Source organism: Mya arenaria, chromosome 17 (assembly GCF_026914265.1).
Source record: "Mya arenaria isolate MELC-2E11 chromosome 17, ASM2691426v1".
Lineage (NCBI taxonomy): Eukaryota > Metazoa > Mollusca > Bivalvia > Myida > Myidae > Mya > Mya arenaria.
The window spans coordinates 10,756,860-10,781,460 of record NC_069138.1 but is presented as its reverse complement, the minus strand read 5'-3'; the positions used below and the strand labels follow the sequence as shown (position 1 = coordinate 10,781,460).

Genomic DNA, 24,601 nt, shown 5'->3' with positions numbered 1-24,601 from the left:
TATAGAGGTCTGAAAGCTTAACTAGGGATTCCGAATAAATGAGCGACTTTGCGCAAACTTGGTTGTGGATTACGAGTCAATAATATGTAACTAATCTGTAAGTTTTCAGGTTTTTTCTTGATTGCTTGGGTTTGGCCATTGAGCAATGTGCCGTAAGAATTTTTATATTATACCTTACGGAATACCTATATGTGACTAAATGTACCTTTACCACAGCCTATGCACGTTGGGTATAACAATAAACAATATCGCAGTAGGAGTTTCGCTGCTGAATTTGTTTCTGTAGTAGCAATTGCACTATAAGAGATACTGGTATGTAATTCTTACTGTTTACATATAAATGTAATTGCTAATAAAAGTGTTTTCCTTGTTAAAACAAGATCCTGCAGCTGCGTTTCGCAAAATACAAACAATTGATAATTAAGCCTTGAGAATATGTATAAACAAATAACGATTGAGATTAAGAAATAGATCTTGCTTCAAGAAAGCGTGTGGCATCTGGTTTTAATACCCTAGACTAAAATCACAACTGTCAGCAAAGTAATATTCCGTTGTTTGTGATTCGACCAATTGCTGCAATATTTTCTGTACTGAGTGGTGCAACAAACTAATTGTATTCAGTATACATTGTACATACACAAATGTATTAATGTAACCATAAAGTTCATATTATTAAATGCTTTTACTAAGCAATAATTTATATGAACGGTGACTTTTTTCATAGCTATTTTGAAGGGACAGGCGAGTGAGGAAGTGCCATATTTTCACCCAATCAGCCCATTGTATTACTTTTGAAATGCCCCTACAAGTATCAATATTTTAAACCATCTCGCTAGATGTCCAAGGCTGGGGAAATTGATGGTGCAAGATATACATAAACTGCAAGTAGTGACAGAACACGCCGCAAAATGCCGCGTTGTGTTTATCTGACTTGATTCATTATTTTGCAAGATTTATGTATCCTGTCGTTGAGTACTTAAAATAACTTTATTAATTCATTTGTTCTGTTTTACTTCAGGTTAGTTAGGCTTACCCTTTTAAGCTTGCATTTATTATTAAGTATTGGGGCACATGTGAGGTCGAGTACTCATAAACTAGATCTAACCCAAGTGGACTCCTTTATTTATTAACGGTTTGATGACGGTAACCCCAATGTTGGGGCAAGTGTGAGGTTGAGTACTCATAAACTAGTTTAAACTCCATTGAACTCCTTTTTCATTGACCGTTCAAAGGCGTTATCCCCGATGTTGGGACAGATGTGAGGTTGGGTACTCATAAACTAGCTTAAACTCCATTGAACTCCTTTTTCATTGACCGTTCCAAGGCGGTCAACCAAATGTTGGGGCACATGTGAGGTTGAGTACTCATAAACTAGCTTAAACTCAATTGACCTCCTTTTTCATTGACCGTTCCAAGGCGGTCACCCCAATGTAGAGGCAAGTGTGAGGTTGAGTACTCATAAACTAATTTAAACTCCAATCAACTACTTTTTCATTGACTGTTTGATGGTGATAATGCAAACATTTACTAATTCATATATTCCGGTGCATGTTGGGTATGTATATCACTTGCGAAATAAGGGGATAGGGGAGCTCCCCGTGCCAGTCCCCACCCCTTTAAATCTTCGAAGGTTATACCAATATCGGAGAGAAAATGGTAAAATAGTCTCAGAATGCAGCATATAGAAATTTAAATTTATATTTCTCTTGGTGTAGTACCGACAAACTAAATTGCCTACATTTTAAACTATTTTCAGGGAGGGGCAAAGGTAGTAGCCCTAGCGTTTGTGTACGTGTCTGCATCGATACACTTGTAGCTTGTTTTGACTTTAATTCATTTTGCGAAATTAAACAACTTAAAATTAAATGAAGAAATTTGAGAAGTGGGTTTTATCTTTACCAAAAGAAACAAATTGATTTGAGAGCGCAAATAGACTAAACCCGATATCAATTCCTTGTGAGTAAAGTTGTATTCACTACATGATTTAAACATGGTGAACAGGACATATATTTAGTATTACATCAAGTAAACAATTGCTTACCACTTAGCATGGAATGTAACACTCAAATAACATACATGAAGTAGACTTTGCAGTAGCGTTTTCTTCTCAAATAGGTCACTTTTATACATAACTAGTGGTTCAAACAAATTCCATACTAGTATACTAAAAAAATGCATCAAACCATGTTCATTTTGTTTCATCAAAATATATTGTTGTTATTTCCATGATGGCAATGTACTAAAACTGGACTCAAGTGGAAATAAGTATGATCATATATCTGAAAATAATAGCATATACTCACTCATAATAGATCTATGTTGTATGTTGTAAATTTATTTTTCTATAATTAACATGCAAATCATTATGAATTAGTTTTTCATTGAAATAAAACAATGTAACATATCATTTCTCTATTTCACACAACTGATAATTGCACTGATTTGCAATGCAATTTACAAACATGCTTTATACTTCCATACGTTAATAGTCAAAGGAAATGCACTGTTAAGTAACTTATATTAAATTAAGTAAAACGTTTGTCACATAAAAACTCACCCTAAAGCCTTATTTCTCCTAACAAAAGATCGAACCACTGTGCACGATACCACAATAGAATTGAAATGGCTGGGCCAGGGTATTCACTGCTGTATGTATAGAGCTAGCGATAAGGACGTTCAATGCTTTAACAAATGAGTTATTTTAGCCCGTATTCTATGGATATAACTAAATACCAATATGTCTAATTATTGTACATACATAATCAAATACAGAATATGAGACACGAATAAATATTGTATTATAAAAGAATCTTTTTGTGAAAATAGAAAATGTATTTAAGTTATGTCACGCCGTATTAAAGTTGTAGTTTTGATTGCGATTCACAACGAAAACAACTTCAAAATGATTATCATCATTACCATTTGTTTCAGTGGCTTTAATGGCCTAATCCACTAAAAGTGTGATGATGATGATGATGATGATGACGACGACGACGACGACGACGACGATGATGATGATGATGATTGCACGTCCCCGATTTTTTTATGAACCCTTTTTATCGCTGCTGGATGTTTTTTTTTATCACTGACAAAAGTCGTCCTTCCCAAAAACGGTATAATGCAGCTACGAACAACTGATATTTATGAATAAAAAATCGGCATGCATATAACTTTATTATATTCACATTCTCTCTTTTCTTTCATTCTCTGAGGTTTTTTTGCTCTTACGAGAAAGCGATAATATACAAACGAAGAAGTAAATGAACGAAAGGAAAGCGTGACGTTTGTATTAAGAGAACGAGTGCTTTGACAATTACTGCTTTATAACAGCACCATCATAAATTGTGTTATCTAGTGCAGTTTACTGCTACCCATAAATGAGAAATGACGATTTAAAGCTAGCAACTAGTCACTTAAATATCTTTTTCATGAAGCTTTTTAAAAAAATAATGAAAAATATGGTATCTTTAACAACATGCATTGAATCTGATTTGTGTTATTTATCTTATTCTATAGCTTCGGATTGTGACCTGTTCAATAAATGAAAGCCTTTACAGCAAATTGACAATTCTAACATTGACCATTATTTGACCTTGGTCGAGCACTTAGTTGTGTAACATATTCTGGACAAGCTAGCTATAGATTTTTATTATCTATTGAGCCTGGACATTGAATACAGGTTAGCAGAAATTGTCTGTTTTTACATTGATAATTATTCGACTAAGTCTTAACATTTAGTTGTGTAACATATTCTGGACAGGCTTATTGTAGTTGCTTTTATCAATATAACTGGGCATTAAATACAGGTTAGCAGAATTGCTTGTACTATTCTCTACAAGTAACAAGATGTTGTTAATATTGGCAAGAAAAGCGCCGTAAATGTGTCTGAATAAATGAGCAATAACAATTGCAACATTCCATCGTATTCATCGTTGTTTATCATAAAAATCTAAGAAAAGTCCTACAGAAACAGAAACAAATCAAAGAATGGCAATATCCGGTTTGGAATGTGTCTATAATTGACAGCAATAAAAGGAGCGACACTCTCAATGCAAACTCCTGGCAACTGTTAACTTGTATTTTTAACGTTTTGATTATGTAACACCTCGTGACAGATTCCGTTTACTTTCTATCATTTCTTGCTTGCCAAGTAGGCCCTGCCCCAGTACCTCCCCTGTATCCTTTCTTGCTTTCCGAATGAGCTCACCCCAAGTTCAGTTTTTTTATAAGATTTTTCATTAACTAAGTCAAAATAAATCAACACGAAAACACCCCCAAAATCAACCCTGACTGAAGTGGCATGTTTCATAAGACTTCAGTATTCATGCAGTGAAGCTTGAATAAAACACGTTCTCCCTGAAACACCTTATCTTAAAGTGATTTATAGAATTACAGATGCATGACTTATCTGGTACATGCCAGCTTGAAAGGTCGAGTAAGATACCGTTTGTAGGATTTCGATACTTTACAGCATATAATCGTTTGGCTTATGTTGAAGTGGTTATCGCTTTATTAGATCATTCTCAGTCGTCTACGTTTATACAAATAATATAAGTTGCCAATAAAAAAACATAACAGAAATTATTTAACTTTGATTTTATTTTAAAAAAAACATTGCGTTTTCAAATATCTTGGAAAACGTTAATCAAAACCCGAGTTGTATTCGCTCAGTAATTAAAAAAAAAATTAAAAAATTAATAATTCAAAAAATTAACCTGGCCAAATGACCGCTTTTATGAAGTAAACAAATGCTGGCAACCTAACAAGGATATAATCATTGCAATGAAATTCATATAATCGTTCTTTGTAGCAGCTTGTTTTTCCATTATGGGGCCTCTTTAAGCCGCATTGATTGCATTGGTCAGTACATTTGTTTCCATTCACGAATACAACAATAATTAGTACTATTATAGGTCCACTGAACGGTTTTCATTACTGACTACATGTTCGCTTTACCTATTGAGAAGTAACAATAAACATAAACAAATTTAATCTATACAATCAACAACAAAAAAACAAGATCTTTCTGCGGTGATGATGAGACAAATACCATAAACTGATAAACCAAAGCCATTTCTTTCACTACATGCATTGCAGAAATGTAGTTACAGGAAGAATTTAAAACAAAATATATATCAAATCTTTTATTCGCAATCGTTTTCGTTTAAAGGCCGATATATAAGATAAAATAAAATATAACATTTAAATACGCAATACCTCTCCGTTTTTGACAAGTGCCCGAGAAACTAACAATTATTTTTTCATAATCTAGCGCCGCAGAAATATCTTAACTAGGGATAGAAATATTAAGCCGGAAAGGCCAATTTTATTTCTTTAGTTACGTTGGCGACATGTTGTTTTTATAACGCATTTTCTTTCGATTTATTCAGCAAAAGATATGCCATTGGCAACTCTGATCCATAACAATGAAATAGTGTTTGCTAAGCTTCAATTAATTTAAATTGCTCGGGTTTCGAAAGTCTCGTCTATATAATTTTGGAGGTCGATTACATGTAGAAGCAAATTATTATAAATTACGGGGTTAGTAGGTTTAAGGTGATTTAATTATTATTTCCAATTAGAATTATTGAAATTATGACTTGGATTAGACAACGCAATTTATTTTGTCAATAAAAATAAAGTTTAAATCAAGTCATCAGACAAAGGTGGGAATAATTGTGATATATTTTTACGCTGTAACTCATTTAAGAGGAACATAAGTTTAAAAAGAATCCGCATCTTCTGTCAAATAATGTAATCACATTGTTTTTGCGGCGGATCCGCCACATTCTTAAATGCTTTTGCAGTTTAAACACTTTCCCGCTTTCCCTTCCATAAACCCGATATTAGTTTGGTATGATTTCAACTAATGCCATGTTTAAACTGATTAAACGTGTTTTGGGGGTATTTTTGTTATTCTTTTAATTTGAATATTTGTTAATTACCTCTGATCTTTAGACCTTTTAATGGCTAAACCAGTTAATTACCCGTCAGCTCAAGACCTTTAAATTGCTAAAACAGTGCATTTTCTCTGACCCATTATCACAAAAGTACTCAAGTCAAATCTCAATCTCATTCTCAACTCCTTTCAGAATGGCAGTATTTAAAAGTACTAATGTTTCACTATTTTTAAAAGCACATTTTCTAGGGTATTATGTTGATAAACATCATTGTTTAATATTCCAAAATATATTTCATACAGGTTAGCTGTCGCATATCCGTAGCTAAATCTTCTGGTACAGGATAGATATACAAGTAATTACACATGGCGTTACAGATCAGCTGTCGCATATCCATGGGTAAATGTTTTGGAGCATGATAGATATACAAGTAATTACACATCGCGTTACAGATTAGCTGCCGCATATCCATTGGTAAATGTTTTGATACAGGATAGATATACAAGTAATTACACATGGCGTTACAGATCAGCTGTCGCATATCCATGGGTAAATGTTTTGGAGCATGATAGATATACAAGTAATTACACATCGCGTTACAGATCAGCTGCCGCATATCCATTGGTAAATGTTTTGGTACAGGATAGATATACAAGTAATTACACATGGCGTTACAGATCAGCTGTCGCATATCCATGGGTAAATGTTTTGGAGCATGATAGATATACAAGTAATTACTATTGGCGTTACAGATCAGCTGCCGCATATCCATGGATAAGTGTTTTGGTACATGATAGATATACAAGTAATTACACATCGCGTTACAGATCAGCTGCCGCATATCCATTGGTAAATGTTTTGGTACAGGATAGATATACAAGTAATTACACATCGCGTTACAGATCAGCTGCCGCATATCCATTGGTAAATGTTTTGGTACAGGATAGATTTACAAGTACTTACTTATGGCGATCAGCTGTCGCATATCCATGGGTAAGTGTTTTGGTACAGAATAGATATACAAAGATCAGCTGTGCATATCCATGGGTAAATGTTTTGGTACAGAATAGATATACAAGTAATTACTTATGGCGATACATCAGCTGTCGCATATCCATGGGTAAATGTTTTGGTACAGAATAGATATACAAGTAATTACTTATGGCGATACAAATCAGCTGCCGCATATCCATGGGTAAGTGCTTTGGTACAGAATAGATATACAAGTAATTACTTATGGCGTTACAGATCAGCTGCCGCATATCCATGGGTAAGTGTTTTGTACATAAAAGATATACAACTAATTACTTATGGCGTTACAGATCAGCTGTCGCATATCCATGGGTGAGTGTATTGGTACAGAATAGATATACAAGTAATTACTTATGGCGTTACAGATCAGCTGCCGCATATCCATGGGTAAGTGTTTTGGTACAGAATATATATACAAGAAATATCTTATGGCGTTACAGGTAAGCTGTTGCATATCCATGGGTGAATGTTTTGGTACAGAATAGATATACAAGTAATTACTTATGGCGTTACAGATCAGCTGCCGCATATCCATGGGTTAATGTTTTGGTACATGATAGATATACAAGTAATTGCTTATGGCGTTACAGATCAGCTGCCGCATATCCATGGGTGAGTGTTTTGGTACAGGATAGATATACAAGTAATTACTTATGGCGTTACAGATCAGCTGTCGCATATCCATGGGTAAGTGTTTTGGTACAGAATAGATATACAAGTAATTACTTATGGCGTTACAGATCAGCTGCCGCATATCCATGGGTGAGTGTTTTGGTACAGGATAGATATACAAGTAATTACTTATGGCGTTACAGATCAGCTGCTGCATATCCATGGGTAAATGTTTTGGTACAGAATAGATATACAAGTAATTACTTATGGCGTTACAGATCAGCTGTTGCATATCCATGGGTAAGTGTTTTGGTACAGAATAGATATACATGTAATTACTTATGGCGTTACAGATCAGCTGCCGCATATCCATGGGTAAGTGTTTTGGTACAGAATAGATATACAAGTAATTACTTATGGCGTTACAGATCAGCTGCCGCATATCCATGGGTAAGTGTTTTGGTACAAAATAGATATACAAGTAATTACACATGGCGTTACAGATCAGCTGCCGCATATCCATGGGTGAGTGTTTTGGTACAGAATAGATATACAAGTAATTACACATGGCGTTACAGATCAGCTCCCGCATTTCCATGGGTGAGTGTTTTGGTACAGAATAGATATACAAGTAATTACACATGGCGTTACAAATCAGCTGCCGCATATCCATGGGTGAGTGTTTTGGTACAGGATAGATATACAAGTAATTACTTATGGCGTTACAGGTCAGCTGCCGCATATCCATGGGTGAGTGTTTTGGTACAGAATAGATATACAAGTAATTACTTATGGCGTTACAGATCAGCTGTCGCATATCCATGGGTGAGTGTTTTGGTACAGAATAGATATACAAGTAATTACTTATGGCGTTACAGATCAGCTGTCGCATATCCATGGGTAAGTGTTTTGGTGCAGAATAGATATACAAGTATTTACTTATGGCGTTACAGGTCAGTTGTTGCATATCCATGGGTGAATGTTTTGGTACAGAATAGATATACAAGTTATTACTTATGGCGTTACAGGTCAGCTGCCGCATATCCATGGGTAAGTGTTTTGGTACAGAATAGATATACAAGTAATTACACATGGCGTTACAGATCAGCTGTCGCATATCCATGGGTAAGTGTTTTGGTACAGAATAGATATACAAGTAATTACACATGGCGTTACAGATTAGCTGCCGCATATCCATGGGTGAGTGTTTTGGTACAGGAAAGATATACAAGTAATTACTTATGGCGTTACAGGTCAGCTGCCGCATATCCATGGGTAAGTGTTTTGGTACAAAATAGATATACAAGTAATTACACATGGCGTTACAGATCAGCTGTCGCATATCCATGGGTAAATGTTTTGGTACAGGACAGATATACAAGTAATTACACATGGCGTTACAGATCAGCTGCCGCATATCCATGGGTAAGTGTTTTGGTACAGAATAGATATACAAGTAATTACACATGGCGTTACAGATTAGCTGCCGCATATCCATGGGTGAGTGTTTTGGTACAGGAAAGATATACAAGTAATTACTTATGGCGTTACAGGTCAGCTGCCGCATATCCATGGGTAAGTGTTTTGGTACAAAATAGATATACAAGTAATTACACATGGCGTTACAGATCAGCTGTCGCATATCCATGGGTAAATGTTTTGGTACAGGACAGATATACAAGTAATTACACATGGCGTTACAGATCAGCTGCCGCATATCCATGGGTAAGTGTTTTGGTACAGAATAGATATACAAGTAATTACTTATGGCGTTACAGGTCAGCTGTTGCATATCCATGGGTGAATGTTTTGGTACAGAATAGATATACAAGTAAATGCTTATGGCGTTACAGGTCAGCTGCCGCATATCCATGAGTAAGTGTTTTGGTACAGAATAGATTTACAAGTAATTACTTATGGCGTTACAGGTAAGTTGTCGCATATCCATGGGTAAGTGTTTTGGTACAGAATAGATTTACAAGTAATTACTTATGGCGTTACAGGTAAGTTGTCGCATATCCATGGGTAAGTGTTTAGGTACAGAATAGATTTACAAGTAATTACTTATGGCGTTACAGGTAAGCTGTTGCATATCCATGGGTGAATGTTTTGGTACAGAATAGATATACAAGTAATTACTTATGGCGATACAGATCAGCTGCCGCATATCCATGGGTAAGTGTTTTGGTACAGAATAGATAAACAAGTAATTACACATGGCGTTACAGATCAGCTGTCGCATATCCATGGGTGAGTGTTTTGGTACAGAATAGATTTGCAAGTAATTACTTATGGCGTTACAGGTAAGCTGTTGCATACCCATGGGTAAGTGTTTTGGTACAGAATAGATTTACAAGTAATTACTTATGGCGTTACAGATAAGTTGTCGCATATCCATGGGTAAGTGTTTTGGTACAGAATATATTTACAAGTAATTACTTTTGGCGTTACAGGTAAGCTGTTGCATATCCATGGGTGAATGTTTTGGTACAGAATAGATATACAAGTAATTACTTATGGCGCGATCAGCTGCCGCATATCCATGGGTAAGTGTTTTGGTACAGAATAGATAAACAAGTAATTACACATGGCGTTTCAAATCAGCTGTCGCATATCCATGGGTGAGTGTTTTGGTACTGGATAGATATACAAGTAATTACTTATGTCGTTACAGATCAGCTGCCGCATATCCATGGGTCAATGTTTTGGTACAGAATAGATAAACAAGTAATTACTTATGGCGTTACAGATCAGTTGTCGCATATCCATGGGTGAGTGTTTTGGTACATGATAGATATACAAGTAATTACTTATGGCGATACAAATCAGCTGCCGCATATCCATGGGTGAATGTTATGGTACAGAATAGATAAACAAGTAATTACTTATGGCGTTACAGATCAGCTGTCGCATATCCATGGGTGAGTGTTTTGGTACAGGATAGATATACAAGTAATTACTTATGGCGTTACAGATCAGCTGTCGCATATCCATGAGTAAGTGTTTTGGTACAGAATAGATAAACAAGTAATTACACATGGCGTTACAGATCAGCTGTTGCATATCCATGGGTGAGTGTTTTGGTACAGAATAGATATACAAGTAATTACACATGGCGTTACAGATAAGTTGTCGCATATCCATGGGTAAGTGTTTTGGTACAGAATAGATATACAAGTGATTACACATGGCGATACAGATAAGCTGTCGCATATCCATGGGTAAATGTTTTGGTAAAGAATAGATATACAAGTAATTACACATGGCGATACAGATAAGCTGTCGCATATCCATGGGTGAGTGTTTTGGTACAGAATAGATATACAAGTAATTACACATGGCGTTACAGATAAGTTGTCGCATATCCATGGGTGAGTGTTTTGGTACAGAATAGATATACAAGTAATTACACATGGCGTTACAGATAAGTTGTCGCATATCCATGGGTGAGTGTTTTGGTACAGAATAGTGGCGTTACAGATCAGCTGCCGCATATCCATGGGTTAATGTTTTGGTACAGAATAGATATACAAGTAATTACACATGGCGATACAGATCAGCTGTCGCATATCCATTGGTGAGTGTTTTGGTACAGAATAGATATACAAGTAATTACACATGGCGTTACAGATAAGTTGTCGCATATCCATGGGTGAGTGTTTTGGTACAGAATAAATATACAAGTAATTACTTATGGCGTTACAGGTAAGCTGTTGCATATCCATGGGTAAATGTTTGGTACAGAATAGATAAACAAGTAATTACTTATGGCGTTACAGGTAAGCTGTTGCATATCCATGGGTAAATGTTTGGTACAGAATAGATATACAAGTAATTACTTATGGCGTTACAGATCTGCTGCCGCATATCCATTGGTAAGTGTTTTGGTACAGAATAGATATACAAGTAATTACTTATGGCGTTACAGGTAAGCTGTTGCATATCCATGGATGAATGTTTTGGTACAGGATAGATATACAAGTAATTACTTATGACGTTACAGATCAGCTGTCGCAAATCCATGAGTAAGTGTTTTGGTACAGAATAGATATACAAGTAAGTCCTTAAGGCGTAACAGGTCAGGTGCTTTATATCCATGGGTAAGTGCTTGGTACAGGATAAATATACAAGTAATTACTTATTGCGTTACAGGTCAGCTGTCGCATATACATGGGTACGTGTTGTGGCACATGATAGATATACAAGTAATTACTTATGGCGTTACAGGACAGCTGTCCCATATACATTGGTTAGTGTTGCGGCATATGATATATATACAAGTCATTACTTATGGCGTTACAGATAAGCTGTTGCATATCCGTGGGTAAATTGTATTGGTACAGGAAAGATAATCAAGCAATTACTTATGGCGTTTCAGGCCCGATTACTTGGTGAATATCTATCTATTGGTAAACGTTACGCTTTTGGAATTATATGTTTATTAATCATGTTATTTTCAAGACTTCTTTATTTTATATACTATATATTTTTAACCTTTTTTCTGATTTTTAAAACTTGTTTTAAGAAAACATATAACATAAATAAATGAATATCATGGCGTGAATAAATGCCTACTGTACGGAGTTAACAAATAAAATACATTGACTCTATCAAGTTTACTGACCCAAAAACACTGATTTATAGTGTTGCTTCTTCATCAGTTGTTCAAAACTATTCACTTCGGCAACTCATAAATTATTACAAAGTCTTGATAGCTTTCTCTTTTCAATGTAATATCATAAATTATCTTATTCAAACAAACTTTAAAATACTTCAAAATTGATTTACGTATGACTTTTACAAAAGTTGATGTTCAAACCTGGTTCATATATAATTTTTGGTTACAGTTGTATAGCTTTTATTAATTCACAGAGCCTATGTGAGGAAAATATTCATTTTAAGGATCATTTTTTATAACTCATTGAAAATCAATGTTAAAGCAAATCTCTATTTAAGCAGAAAAACAAGGAGGGCCACAGCAAAGCTTTTGTTTGATTAATAGCAAGTGAATGAGAATTAACAATACGACAAGTCGACATTTTGATTTGTAACTATACATATTATGTAAATGACCTGAACACTGACCACTTTGTAACTGGGTGAAAGTGGATGAATATATCAAGTCAAAATAAAAATATATAATTGAAATGCAAAATTTACTCGTTTATTTTAGATATTATGAAAATGAGCTGAACTCTGTCCACTGTGAAACTGAGGTGATGTGAATAAACATATCCAGTAAATAGAAAAAAACTATTCAAATGAAATATAGATTCTGCACTAAAACGATGTTTTTAGAATGTGAGTGCTTAAATAAGATAGAAATCCATGTATATTTGTAGCTAACAGACCTTTTCACAGTTTCTTACATCAATGCTTGAATAACAGAGCTTAATCTGGCAGGTTCTGACAAGCGCGGAGATAACAGTCACCTCACGATATATTGAATTTGTAATCAGTCTCTCATCTTGGTTATCTGCAATAAACTTGGAATATCCTATTAGTAATACTTTAGAGTCATGAAAATCATCACTGTCGTCCTTGCGAAGGTTGAGCACGCTTTTAAATGAATCAATGCTTCACGTTTGCTAGCTTAGTAAAATTCGAGCGCGCTTTTAAATGATTCAAGACTTCAACAGTGCCGTCTCTGCAAAGGTCTAGCGCGCTCTTAAGTTGTTTACGGCTGCATCGGTGCCGTCTTGCGACGGTCGAAAACGCATTTTAATGGGTCAATGCTTCAACAGTGCCGTCAATGCTAAGGTCGAGCAGGCTTTTTGCAAATTCAAGACTTCATGATTACCGTCCTTGCGAAGGTCGAGAAAGCTTTCAGATGATTCAAATCTTCATCATTATTGTCTTGGCAAAGATCGAACACACTGGTAAATGGTTTGAAAAATATAATGACCGTTGCAAGATCAAATCCGTATAGTGTTATGATTTATTTATTTTCTGTTTTCTTTCTTTGTTGTTGGTCGTTAGGGGTTTGTTTTCCGTTAACAAATATTGAGTATAAGGATATATAATAAATTATTTACATCTATCCCTTAAATATAGGTTTTTGTTTGTTTTTTAAAAAAAAATCATGTTTTTATTTTATTAGAGAACACTCCCGAGTACATGTCAAAGTCAAACACATTGGTACTTCACCTTTAAAGCTGTGTATGTCCCTTGTGCCAGAATAAGACGTTGTAAGGTCGCCAATGCCAAAATGAGCACACTTTGTGTAAAAAACGAATATGACAATCAACAAAGAATACTTATTCTGATTGGCCAAACGGTTTTAAGACCTTACTGTATAAAAAATACTTTTTATAGGCATGTTTTATGTTGTTATTTAATTCTTTTTTCAGTTCAAGTCAAATATCGATGCTACTGGATTCGATTTCAATATAATAAATACAGGCATTTACAAGTCCGACGTACTATTGCCACAACTATGGAATTCGTTTAAACAATCTATACAATCATATGTATCTTAGGTTATGATGAAATTTACCCAAAATATGGATTAATCCAAGCATTTATAATTACAAAAGTATATTTATGCTCAATGCATAAAGTCTGACTATATTTTATAATACTTATTATTATATGATTAATTATTAATTACAAGGAAGATGCTTAAACCTTTCCTTAGCAAAAAGCAAACATCTAAGCTCAAAGCATTATGTTGAAACAATCGCTAGCCGTGACTAAATTTTGAGAAATAATAACCGTGAATTGCTCTAACTAGTAGAATGCCAACCAGACAACCATGACGAGCTCCAACTGGAATGTCTACAAGTCAAGTGATATTGTTGGTATTGGCTCCAACAACTGATACACATAACAGACAGCCAATAGTGTTGATATTGTCTCAAATATACAAGTTGTACAAATGGTGTAAGGTACCACTTAGACCAAGTGTCCTAAAGCAGACAGTATTGCCAAAAAAGAGGAGCACCACTTTAAGGTGCACCGATGCCATTGTGGACAGAGAGGTGCACCGGTACCACTTTGAATATTAAGGTGCACCATAGCCACCTTGAACATAGAGATACACTGGTGCCACTCTGAATATAGAGATGCACTTGTCATCTTGAACTAAGAGGTGCTCTGGTGCCATTTTGAACAGATAAGTGCACAGGTGCCACTTTGAATATAGAGGTGCACCGTTGCCACCTTGAACATAGTGGTGCGCCGGTGCCACTTTGACATAGAGGTGCACAATAGCCATCCTGAACATAGTTGTGCAACGGTTCCACTTTAAACAGAGAGGTGCACCGGTGCCACTTGAATAGAGAAGTACACAGGTGCCACTTTAACATAGAGGTGCACTGTTGCCACTTTTACATAGAAGTGCACCGTTGCCACTTTTAACATAGAGGTGTACCGGTGAATGTTTGACTATAGAGGTGCACCGGTGCCACTTTGAACATAGAGTTGAACAGGTCCTATTGTAAACATTGTGATACACCGTTGCCACTTCGAACATAGAAGTACATCGTTGCACCGGTTCTACTTTAAAACAAATATGTGCACCGGTGCCACTTTCAATGTAGAGGTAAACGTTGCCATTTGAACAAAGATTGGCATCTCTCTTAACTATGTCAAAACTAGTTGAAGAGGACTTCAGACCAAAATGGTACAAGATACAAATGTTCGTATTCATGTACGGTGAAGTTTTGGTTTCCGCCAACATTTGCATAGAACATGATATTAATAAAAAGGAAAACAAAAACTACTTTGATTTGTTCCAATTAATGTCTACTAGACATCAGCTTTAAGAGATATAAGCGCCAACATTTCCGTAAGTGTCATAATAATTACGTTAATATCACTTCAACAGTTAAAGTTCCAGTATGTTTTCGTGTTGAATAATTAGAGAGAAAATATAAACGTGCGTCTGTGAGAAAGTCTCAGATAAGGCCACTCCTTTTTTATTTTTTGGTTTACAAGAATTTTTGAAAAAAATGTCCACCAGGTGGTCGAAAAAAAAAGAAAAAAAGAAAAAAAAGTCACAAAACATACTCTTAAAGGGTGAAAATCAGAGAACAAAATAAAAACATTGAAAATTTATATCATTTATTTGACATTTTAAATGTTTAAACTGCTATTAATGCATGTTTTAATACACTCAAAGTTTCAAAGTTCTAATAAAACACACAGTTTAAATCTTCCATACCGTGTAAATGAAACATCAATGAAATTGACTATAAAACATGTTTACATGTATAAACTACACTTTTTATCAAAGATACATTGAATATTACTCAGCAAGACATTTATTCAGCTTTAAGGGTATGGTAAAGCAAAAGTGAATGCAGAACACTGAAAAACTGACCAATATTAAATTGAAAAAAGGGATGGCGATTTTTACGCATTAAAATACACAAAAATTGCACTGTATTAAGACAATACATTACATTTTCTAAACATTGTTTCAGCTATTTCATTATTGTTAAATGTCAATAAAGTGAAATAATTTCCAGTTTTGTAAATAAAGAAGTAACATTTTATAAAGACATTTTCAAGAGCTTTAATATTGTGAAAACAATTCCTGAAAAACCGAAAACCAAACTAGACCTAGATTGGAGTTTTAATAACCTTTACCATGCGGGGTCCTTGTTGTGTGTAACCCAATCCATGCTAAGTCCGGATATTTTCGGACCGGGATATTTACCAAGGGATGTTCATCAAATCCATTTCAAATTCAAGTCTTGCAGCAAATTACCACATCAGTACATAAAAATCACATAACAAAATACTAAATCTAGCATGTGACTTAACTTTATGTACCAATGATAGTAACAGAGAAATCCATAATTATGTATCGGATATTTCATCTTCTCCCAACTCCGCCATTTTGTGCATCATGCGTTCACAGGGCATCTATACTTCATGATTGTTTATTTTTCATTTTAAAGAGTATTCCTTGGTTACAACAACAAATCTCATTTATAGTGAAATATCAAGTTCATTACAAATTAAAATGGACTTATTCAAAATAGTTGTCCGTGTTGTTTTATCTAAATGTTTTGCACACAACTCCTGGCATTGACACATGTGTTCAACTCTTTCATTGTTTTTACTCTACTATTAACCCAAACATGAATAAACATGTAATCTAGAATAAACACAAGCTTTACATTGACTCAATGACAAGTATTTCCAAACCATTTTGTGATTTAAAATCCATAAACCCAACTGACCGAACTTGTGAAACTATGTCACCGGTGTCAACTTAGAAATTTTACTTTCGATTTCAACACTCACACTAAGTGCGCTGTTATTTGATATTTAACCATAAAATGATATAAAATGTTTTTCTCATTTATAATTTACAGATATTTGTGTCTACTTATTCGATGGCAGCCGCTGACACTTATTTTTCATCTAGAAACAACAATATTTTCATGACCTATATTGGCGGGAAAAACAACAACTCCTGCATATTTTAATTAATTATTTCATACAAAGAATGACTGCTATCGTCAATTCCGCCATTGCCAACGGCGCTGCCATAGCAGTTGACTGGCTCACATGCCAATTGCGAGAAATGCATTCGTTATCTTTCTGGGATTAAGAAATGACAAAAAGATTAAGAGAAGTCATTTGGATATACAAACATTTCGATAAGTTTGCATTGCTAAAACATACTGAGGAAGTCATGTGATATGCAAATTTCGTGACGTTATTCGCGTTTTGTCAATACCTCTTCACCAGTTAAAGTCCCAGTGTGTTTTAGTATTAAACAATAGGATAGAAAAATTAAAGAACAAAACAGAACGAAATTGAATAAATAATTATGATAAAGGCTAAAATTATGTTTGATAAAATCCCATAGGTCCACACGATGCTTTATTAAACAGAAAAGAGTGAAAATGATTAATAACTGGACTTCTCACTCGCTGTAGGCTATCGAGGTAGATCATGACTTAGAAGCTAAATTTAGAATATACTTTCGGTATTGTTGCATAATTGTAATTGAGATCAATTCATTTATTATCTTTCTGGGTTTCAATAATATCAAACAAGGTTACGAACAGTTTTTTGGATACACATTGACAAGTTTACATTGTTTTTTTTACCTGGCATTTAAAAAAGATACAGGGTAATGCAAATTTTGTATTGACGTTATGTGCGCTTAATTTAGAATATATTTTCGGTATTGTTGCTTGTTTTTTTATTGCAATAAATGATTGTTATTATCTTGGGGGTTAGGAAATATCAAAAAGTGTAAAATAGTTCGTTTTTGGATATGCAAACACTTCGATAAGTTTACCTAACTATAACATACTAGGACTTAAGTATTATCAATTCCGCCATGCTATTCAGAATCTGCAATACAATTTAAACTATAATATGAAATCAAGAATTCCAAAGCGAGTATGATAACATGATCTGATATATAAATGTACTGTTTACTTACAAGGTTAAATACTTGCTTATACTTTATAATTAAAAACATAGATCGAACCTTCCTCATCAAGATCAGATTTGTAAGATAGGGGAATATCCAACGAGTTAAGTGCACTGTTGTCAATTTGCAAGTAATAAAAAACTTTGTATAAGATTTACTCGATAATGATATATTATATATTACATCATAGTGAATTCATAATATTTATTATTATATTCATAGCTCTTCATGTTTGATTCCTAATTTTAGTTATGCATATTTTTCCTAATCCACTAATCTGATACATTCATTTATTAGAAGAAAATATTTTACATCAATTCAGTCAATGAGTTTGAATTAACTTAGGGGTCAATATCTAAATATTATTTATTAATATTTTTACGTCAATTCAGTCCATTAGTTTAAATAAACTTACGGATCAATATTTAAATAACTTCAGTTGTACATTTTTACATGAATTCAGTCGTTGAGGTTACATTAACCTAGGGATCAATATTTAAATAGCTATTGTTGTTCATTAAAGCAGAATGCATGTATTATTCTTGATATATGTTTTTATAATGATTAAAAAAGACAGAAATATTCGAGAAACCAAAGCACCTGGCTGAATGTTATCAATGTTGACACTCAAATTAATTAAGTTCTCTCTACATATAGCATTAAAGGGCTAATATTTTATTTTTCACGATAATGCATCAGAAAACACTTCTATTATAATAATTTAACTCTTTGATACCGAAATTGCAGAATAAAATAGAAATTAAAGTATAAAAACCTGGTTTTAATAGGGGCGAACCCTAACCGGTACGTTCAGGGATAATTTAACCTTTAAGCGTTACTACCGCTTTTCAAAATCATGGACTTCAAAGACAGTATATTAACATTTGTTGATTGATTCAAGTCGTCAGTATCTTAGTTAAACATTCTTATAATATACCACTTTTTATTTCGTCGTAGAAGTGCAATTTACAAAACATTAGCGAGTCCATTTAAACCCATTAAAACACTTCTATATATTTGTAACATAACTATGTTTGGAAAAAGTTTAATTTATAAACAAATATTGGAACTAAAAGAGCAGATCAGTTATAGTAAAACCGAGCTCACCACATTAGTAATCCATCATACTGAAAGTCATGAAGAGAACGTTTAAATCGGATGTACTTGACACTGCATTATAATTATTTTTTAACAGTGCATGAAATACTTAATATGTAAATTATAATAACATCATAACGATACAAATTTATTGACGTGAACATGAGCAGACACAATGTGAAGGGTATAGTTTGACATTGTGGGGGATTGGAGAACAAAATGGTTTCAGGATATTGAAATGTATACGATATTGATATTTGGGGATGTAGTTTAGGAAGAACATGAATTCTGTCAATGCGTCTACAGAAAACGTAGGGATCCATAATTATTTAAATAACCATTGTTGGTCATTAAACTGAATGGATGTATCAGTTTTGATATATGCTATAATAATGATCAGAAAAAAACATCGAGAAACCAAAGCCCCCCGGCTTTATGTTATCAATGTAGATTCACAAGTTAATTAACTTACCTTTACACAAAGCCTGAAAGGGCTAATATTTTATTGTTCACGGTAATGCATCTGAAACACCTATATTATAATTGTTTAACTCTTTGATACCAAAATTGCAGAATGAAATAAAATCAAGGTATAGACACCTGGTTTGAGTGGGGAGTGAACCGAAACCGGTACAATCAAGAAACAAAGAAAACTGATAACAAAACCACTCGCCCACAGGGACTCTTACATATAATTAGGGATATTTTAACCTTAAAGACAAACGCTTTTTAAAATTATGGACGTCAAGGCAATATTTGAGAATACATCAAAATTTGTTGTTGGTTCCAGTCGTCAGTATCTTAGTTTAACACTATTATGGTTTGCCACACTTTATTTCATCATAAAATGGTGCATTTTACAAAACATGAGCGAGACCCTTTTAACCCATTCAAAACTTCAATATATTTATAACATAACTATGTTTGGAATAGGTTTAATTTATAAACAAATACCGGTACTAAAAGAGCAGATCAGTTATAGTAAAACAGAACTCACCACATTAATAATCCATCATTCTGAAATTCATGAAGAGAACATTTAAATCGGATGCACTTGACATTGCATTATAATTATTTTGTAACAGTGCATGAAGTACTTAAAATGTGAATTATAACATAATGATACAAATTTATTGACGTGAACATGAACACACACAATGTGAAGGATTTAGTTTGACCTTGGGAGATAGGTTTAAGGATAATAACATACGCTATTGATATTGGGGAATGTAGTATTGGAAAACAGCTTAAGCTCACTGCTAGAGTTATTCAGCTTGTTATGAGAACATCGAAAGTATTATACGTAGGCGGATATAGTATTACTCAGTCATCTGGAATATCAATCGTACCAACTCGGCCATCTCCGGCAAGCTTCGAGATAGGCCAATACCTGTTGGATACTGGCCGAGGTGTTCCGATTGTGGGAATATGGCGCTTGTACAGACGCTTTATTGAAACATACTTTAACAGTGAGTTAACCACCTGTTATGATGAATGTGAAGTCATATAGTCATGTGACAATTAGATAACAACACAAATGTGAGGTTATATCAATATTTAATATAGACGTAATAGGTATGCTGTGCAACTATCAAGAAAAAGTGCATTCTTAGACCATGTAAAAGAATAGTTATTGTCTGTTTCATATTATGTAATGAGTATTAATACATAATTGAACAACGTTTATCAACAACAATAATAACAACTCAAACCTATCATAAAATTACCGATTTTCAATAGTTTATTGCTGGTATTGGCATTAAACACAGACGAAAGGCATCGTATAACATACTGGTCAGTATCATATATACTGTTTTTCAATGATAACAATTTGGGTGGAGGGGATGACATCTTAACTGTTCAGTAACAGTTCAGAATGTAATCCCTGATATCAAGAGATAGCAGTTTTTACTTTTATCCAAATAACCATAAATTCTTGATTAAAAGAGTATCAAAACAAAAAAGAAATAGGTGTTTTAATACTAGTACTGACCTCCATAACTTTAATGCAGATAATTATTGTTTTAGTGTTTACAACACACGTCAAAAAATGTAATATAGAACGTGTTCGTGGAAGTTCCATAGCTATTTGATGACCTGTTGAAAGCCAAATTGAACAAAGTGTTAAAAACATTAAAATAGTCAAATAATATGGCGTCTAAAAAATTGTAAATTCAAATGACGTCATAGCTCGAGAGTCATTAAGTTTAAAAATCAGTACGCGATTTACTTGCAGCGTAGTTAAATGTAAAGATTTCTGATATTAAAAACCGTCAATATACAATCGACGTTCTTTCGGATGGTAAATGGCCGAGGTGTTCCGAATGTTCCAAAAGATACCAACACATACTCGTCCATGGTGTATGGATAACTGAACACTGATTAAAAGTTATAATTGGTAATCAAATGATGTTGTCGCAAAGAGTTGAGTTCAAGATTCAAGAAAGTATTTTTAGAAATACCAGAAAAAAATGTATCATGTTAAATAGTACGTAGTAATCATACATAGCCGTTTGAGAATGTTGCCATAGAAATCCGGATTAGTAATACCATTAGCAATCAGAGATTTAAGACTGTAATTGTCGTTCTGTTTCGTGAAGAATTTATCCCTCAATTAATGAGGGAAAAAGTTAAGTTTTTAATAAAAAAAATGGTTGAATGTAACCACTGTGTATTCGATAAAGTGACCACCAAAAAAATCAAATTTACACCTAGATCATCCGACTTACGATGAACCGACTGACACTAATCCGATAGGATAAAGGGTTGCCAAGACGTGCCCTGGTCCCTTCCACAAAGCGCACTGATTGGCCGCATTGCCCCTCTATCTTTGGTGCTGGTACGTCCTAGAATTAGTTCCGAGAGCAATTTTGTTACAAGAACGGGACTACCGTTTCGACGATCCACATCACAGTATGTAACGGCACTTGTTGGTGTCCCTGCCAATCGAGGGCTGATCAAGAAGTATGTGGGTTTTTTCATTTAAACCCGTTAGTCGTCCTAAATAATAGCTGTGTCTTCATAATTGGTGTCCGCTTGCGAGACCGACGGCTAATACACCCAAAAGACCAACTACCCCGTATTGTGTTGGGTGAGTTTAGAGTTAAAGTACAAAATAATCAATACCCTTAAGCTTTAATCATAAATAGTAAAAACATCATGTATGTCGAGGTAAAGAATAAGTTGGTGCAGCACACTAAAACAAAGACTATTGTTCTCTTGTATCTTGTGGTTAAGCAAGTTATTTCTGCTAAATTCATGACAATGTCGTTCTTTGTGAACAAACATTGCGTTTTTTTTATTGGAATCAGCTTTTTTCCTTAGAACGATGTTTTCTTGAGCTGCTCGTCTTTATATTACTAAAATTATTTGGAAAAGTACTAGAGTCCGTAGGTTTTGGGAACAAATAATACGGATTATTTTCGTCATGCAAACGTGAACACTTAAAGTGCATGCATAATCGTGATCCGTTTGAAATAAAGAGCCAAGTTTCGCTCAAAGTCGGGGTTCACATGGTGGTGATAAAAACAGCATTGAACCAAGGCACATATATATAAATCATTTGAGTGCATGCATTATCGTGATACGTTTGAAATAAAGAGCCAAGTTTCGCTCAAAGTCGGGGTTCACATGGTGGTGATAAAAACAGCATTAAACCAAGGCACATATATATAATTTATTTGCATATCAAGCAAATTTCCCTTTCGGCAAAGATGAATATTTCAAAAAGAAAGTTGGGGTTCCAACTCCGAGGGCACACAGGGAAATTCATATGTTTACAACAACTATGGATTATCGTATGCAGTTATTGTAATTGTGTCTTAAAAGTATTGAAAGGTTGTTGTCAGTTGAAAAATGGTATTGGTATGTTGCAATAAATGGCCTTTTCTTTTATCAAAAATAAAATCTATTTTAGCTTTTAGCAAAGTGCGATATAATATAAGTAAAGACTACTTCGAACCACCTTGTATAATATTGACCTCCAAGCCCTAAACATTGAACGAAGCTCAGCCTTCGGTTTTTGGTAAAGTTCGTGAAGTATTCTTATTTTGAGGACTTCTAAGACTATTAAATACAGATATCTTAACATTTGTAAATAGAGTTTAAGCAAGTTTTTTGGCCATATTAAATGTGATGTTTAGCTAAAGATTCTTTAGACAAATTTCACGTGTATTAAAAAAAGAAGAAATAATTCTCAAAAAGGGCTTTTTATATGTTCTATATAAGTTAAAACGCATCGATATAACCCTGGAGCTGTTCTAAGAGGTCATTTTTAAGACAATAATTATAACGATATTGAATACGGCCCCTGACCATATCATTCTTTGGACAGACAGCAAACAGAACAAATAACATTTAATTAAATTTATTTGGATTTTTTTATTTGCGCATAACGCGCATAACGCATTTATTACATAAAACAACAAGTTATCCAAGAAAGCAACGTTAACAATGAAGACTAACTGTTACTTAGCATTTCTGTAGACAAAATTAATGACAGCACTTTTACTAGGGACGTTAAACACCTATGGGTAAATCAAAATTATTTGTAATGCAGTTTTGTCGTATGACTGAAGTACAGCTTGTAGTATTTGAATGCTGTGTTGATAAATGCGACATTACCTTAACATAAATAATGTTATAAATCTCAGATCAGTTTCAATTGTTTAAAAGTTATAAACGAAGCATAATTGCACGATTTTGGTTAAGTCTTATTTTGTGTATTACTTTACCCCTTTGTTCACCATTTCTGGCTGTTGGTGCCACTTGAGGCCTATTGAGGTCGTTTAACATACACACAAGCAAACATTCATTTCCAAATATCTTAATGGGCCTCTAATATTCTCCCTTTCTCGTTGATAGTGAAACATAGTAGCTTTCTGTCTTCAAACTATTGCTACTGTTTTACATGCAAAACAAATCCAAAATATAAACACACTTTGGGGCTTGATATAAAAAATACATAAACATATACTTATGTAAACATTTCAAAATTGGTAACAAATAAGTCCATAACATTGAAATAAGTAAAATTTGTTCAAAGCTTTGTATAAAAACATAACATAGATATTCAAAAATCATTATGTTAAATATGATTTATATGCAATAATACTGTATATTGTTTGTAAAATATAATGGGAAATGCAAAAAATATCAAATCAACATTGTAATATAATCGAGACAACACGACCGTTGTTACGAATTAACACTTAAAGGAGTGTTTTCCCTCGGATTTCATTGACATTGTAGGATAATCGATATAACTCGTACATTTTTGTGAATCAACACTTATACAGGTGTTTTCTCTCTGATTTCATTACGTAAAGGTTTTCTTCACTTTCCTCTGTTTGAGCGCAGCCGGAGGCCGGTAGTTGTCCTGCATATGATTGCCATCGGAATCCACTAGGTTTCGGAGAGCTAACAGCTGGAAGAGATGAGCAATGTTTACGTGTTTTTGCTTGAAAATACAGCGTGGTAAATACACGTGACATGTGGCGTCATTTTCAAGTATTTTGGCAAGCAAACATTCGCAGATTTATTTTTAAAAGGTTGTAAC

General features: G+C 34.1%; 2 protein-coding genes across 9 annotated transcripts in view; both read right to left on the bottom strand.

The window, feature by feature from the left end:
• Window positions 1–20,122, bottom strand: part of LOC128223789 (carbonic anhydrase 2-like) — a 41,870-nt gene extending 21,748 nt beyond the window's left edge. The window contains exon 1 of one of the 2 annotated variants that reach the window (XM_052933181.1): window positions 20,042–20,122. The gene's annotated coding sequence lies outside the window, so the exon portion shown is untranslated. Of the gene's footprint in view, window positions 1–2,557; window positions 2,623–20,041 lie in introns of those variants that run through there. The other variant, XM_052933180.1, reaches the window with a different exon arrangement.
• A 3,272-nt stretch (window positions 20,123–23,394) lies between these two features.
• LOC128223786 (carbonic anhydrase 2-like) overlaps window positions 23,395–24,601 on the bottom strand; it is a 50,093-nt gene continuing 48,886 nt past the window's right edge. For all 7 annotated transcript variants that reach the window (XM_052933162.1, XM_052933168.1, XM_052933167.1 and 4 more), the window contains exon 8: window positions 23,395–24,469. In XM_052933162.1, coding sequence (XP_052789122.1) covers window positions 24,362–24,469 — 108 coding nt within the window. In that variant the 3' untranslated portion in view covers window positions 23,395–24,361. The remainder of the gene's footprint in view (window positions 24,470–24,601) is intronic.